The 2,162-nt window shown below is 61.7% G+C and overlaps 1 protein-coding gene across 1 annotated transcript; it reads left to right on the plus strand.

The window, feature by feature from the left end:
* Positions 1-308: 308 nt before the first annotated feature.
* LOC122192356 (free fatty acid receptor 2-like) lies at positions 309-1,601 on the plus strand. Its single transcript, XM_042892890.1, has one exon. It carries the CDS (start codon positions 309-311, stop codon positions 1,599-1,601), a length of 1,293 nt encoding a protein of 430 aa, XP_042748824.1.
* Positions 1,602-2,162: the final 561 nt, after the last annotated feature.

The following is a 2,162-nucleotide window of genomic DNA, read 5'->3' on the forward strand; positions in this document are numbered from 1 at the left end:
AACCCTAACCCTAACCCTAACCCTAACCCTAACCCATATCGTGCCCCATAGCTCCGCATCCAACCCCACATCCTCATTTCTTGTTCCGTACCTCCAGAAATTGACAAATCACCCCATGGTCCGATTTGCGCCCCCTATCCCTGCCCCATAGCTCCATGACTCCATAGCCCAACCCATAGCTCTGCTGTCACCCCTTAGCCCCTCCTACAGCCCCGCTTTGATCCCACATCCCTTTCCATAGCACCAGTGCGACCCCATATCCTGCCCTACAGCTCTGGGTCCCTCAGCCCTGCGGCCTTCCTCTCGCCATGCTCCTCCTCACCATCTACACGCTGACCTTCGCTGTGGGTTTTCCCGCCAACGTCTTCACCTTCATCATCCTCCTTGCCAAAATGCGACGTCCCCGCCCCCATCCCCACCTCACCGCTGCCGACCTCCTCCTCCTCCACCTCAACGCCGCCGACCTCCTGGTCCTCCTCTTCCTCGCCTTCAAGACAGCCGAGGCGGCTGCCGATATGCTGTGGCCCTTCCCCAAAGCGCTCTGCCCCATAGCGAACTTCTGCTTCTACTCCAGCATCTACCTCAGCACTCTCTTTATGGCCGCCCTCAGCGTGGAGCGCTACTTTGGGGTCGTGTTCCCGCACCGCTACAACCGGCGCCGGAGGTTGTGGAGGACGATGGCCGCCAGCGCCGCCCTTTGGGTGATGGCGTTGTCCCACTGTTCCATCGTCTTCGTGGCAGAGCACTACAGAGAGTTTGGGGTCAACGGGTCCGAGGTTGACGGCCAAAGTGGTTTGGGGTTCGACGAGATCAAGACCTGGGGGTCTGGGGAGGGCAATTCCACTCACGTTGACCCCGCTGGGCTGAAGGCGGATGAATCCCGTTGTTTTGGGGTCAGTGGGTTCCGCCTCGGGGGATTTGGGTTGACCAAACCTATGGGCACCGACACCGACGTCCCCAACGCCTCCACTGCCGGCATCGCCGCCCCCAGTGGCGCCACGAATTCCATCCGCAGCATCTCCAGCCCCGAGACCGACCTCGACATCTCCCCCCTCCGATTCTCTCCCTTCACAACCCCAAACACCCCCCACATCCCCACCACCGCCCCACGGACCCCCTCTGAGACCCAACCCCAGTGGGGCTACCGCTGCTACGATCAGTTCTCCCCAACCCAGCTGCGCTTCGTTCTCCCGCTGCGCCTCGAGCTCTTCCTCGTCCTCTTCCTCCTCCCCTTTGCCGTCACCGTGTTCTGCTACGTCCGCCTCATCCGTGCTCTCCTCACCCGACCCCACATCCCACCGCAGAAGAAGTACCGCACCGTGGGGCTGGCCGTGGCCACCATGGTCATCTTTGGGGTCTGCTTTGGGCCCTACAACCTCTCGCACGTGGTGGGCTTTGTGCAGCAGCGCAGCCCCACGTGGAGGCCCTACGTTCTGCTCCTCTGCACCCTCAGCGCCGCGCTCGACCCCTTCATCTTCTATTTCTCCTCCAGCGCCGTGCGCAGGGCGGTCAGTGGGGCGGTTCGGGGTGCAACGTGTGGGTTTTTGGGGTCGGCGTGGGCGGAGGGGGTGAGCCCCAACCAGGAGGAGGTTATGGGGTAAATTGGAGTGGGTTTGATGGGGTGGGGGTCAGAAATGGGGATGGATCCGGTGTCTGCGCGGCCATGTGGTCGCAAAGTGGTGCCATGGTTGTGCCCAACGTCTGTGGGTCAAGCAACTCTTGGTCAGTGTTGAGTCATCCCGTGGGGTTGGGGGTCAGCAAGGACACAGGGCTGAGGGCAGTGGGGTGACTGAGGTCCCACGGATGTGACCGATGCAGTCAGTGCAGAACCCTGAGCGTGACTTCATGTTGTCCCCAGCGTCTGATGGGGTTGGGGTCAACGTGGACCAACAGATCTGACCCCACTTTGTCCCCATTGTCACCAAGTCCTTCGGTGTCCCCCATGTCTGCAATGCCCCTCAACATCCAGCAACGCCTCCAGTGTCCCCAGTGTGCCCTCGGTGCTCCCCATGTCCCCAGTCGTCCCGCTGTCCTGACATCTGCAGGAACTTCAGGGCCATCGGGGCTTCATGCAAAGCCCTCAGCTCATGGACTCCCTCCCCAGGGAAGGCGGCTGTCCCCACATCAGGGGACATCTGCATCCTCAATGCAGCGCCCCAACG

This window comes from Lagopus leucura, unplaced genomic scaffold (assembly GCF_019238085.1).
Source record: "Lagopus leucura isolate 7727_CA_CO unplaced genomic scaffold, USGS_WTPT01 33474-0_obj-0_obj, whole genome shotgun sequence".
Lineage (NCBI taxonomy): Eukaryota > Metazoa > Chordata > Aves > Galliformes > Phasianidae > Lagopus > Lagopus leucura.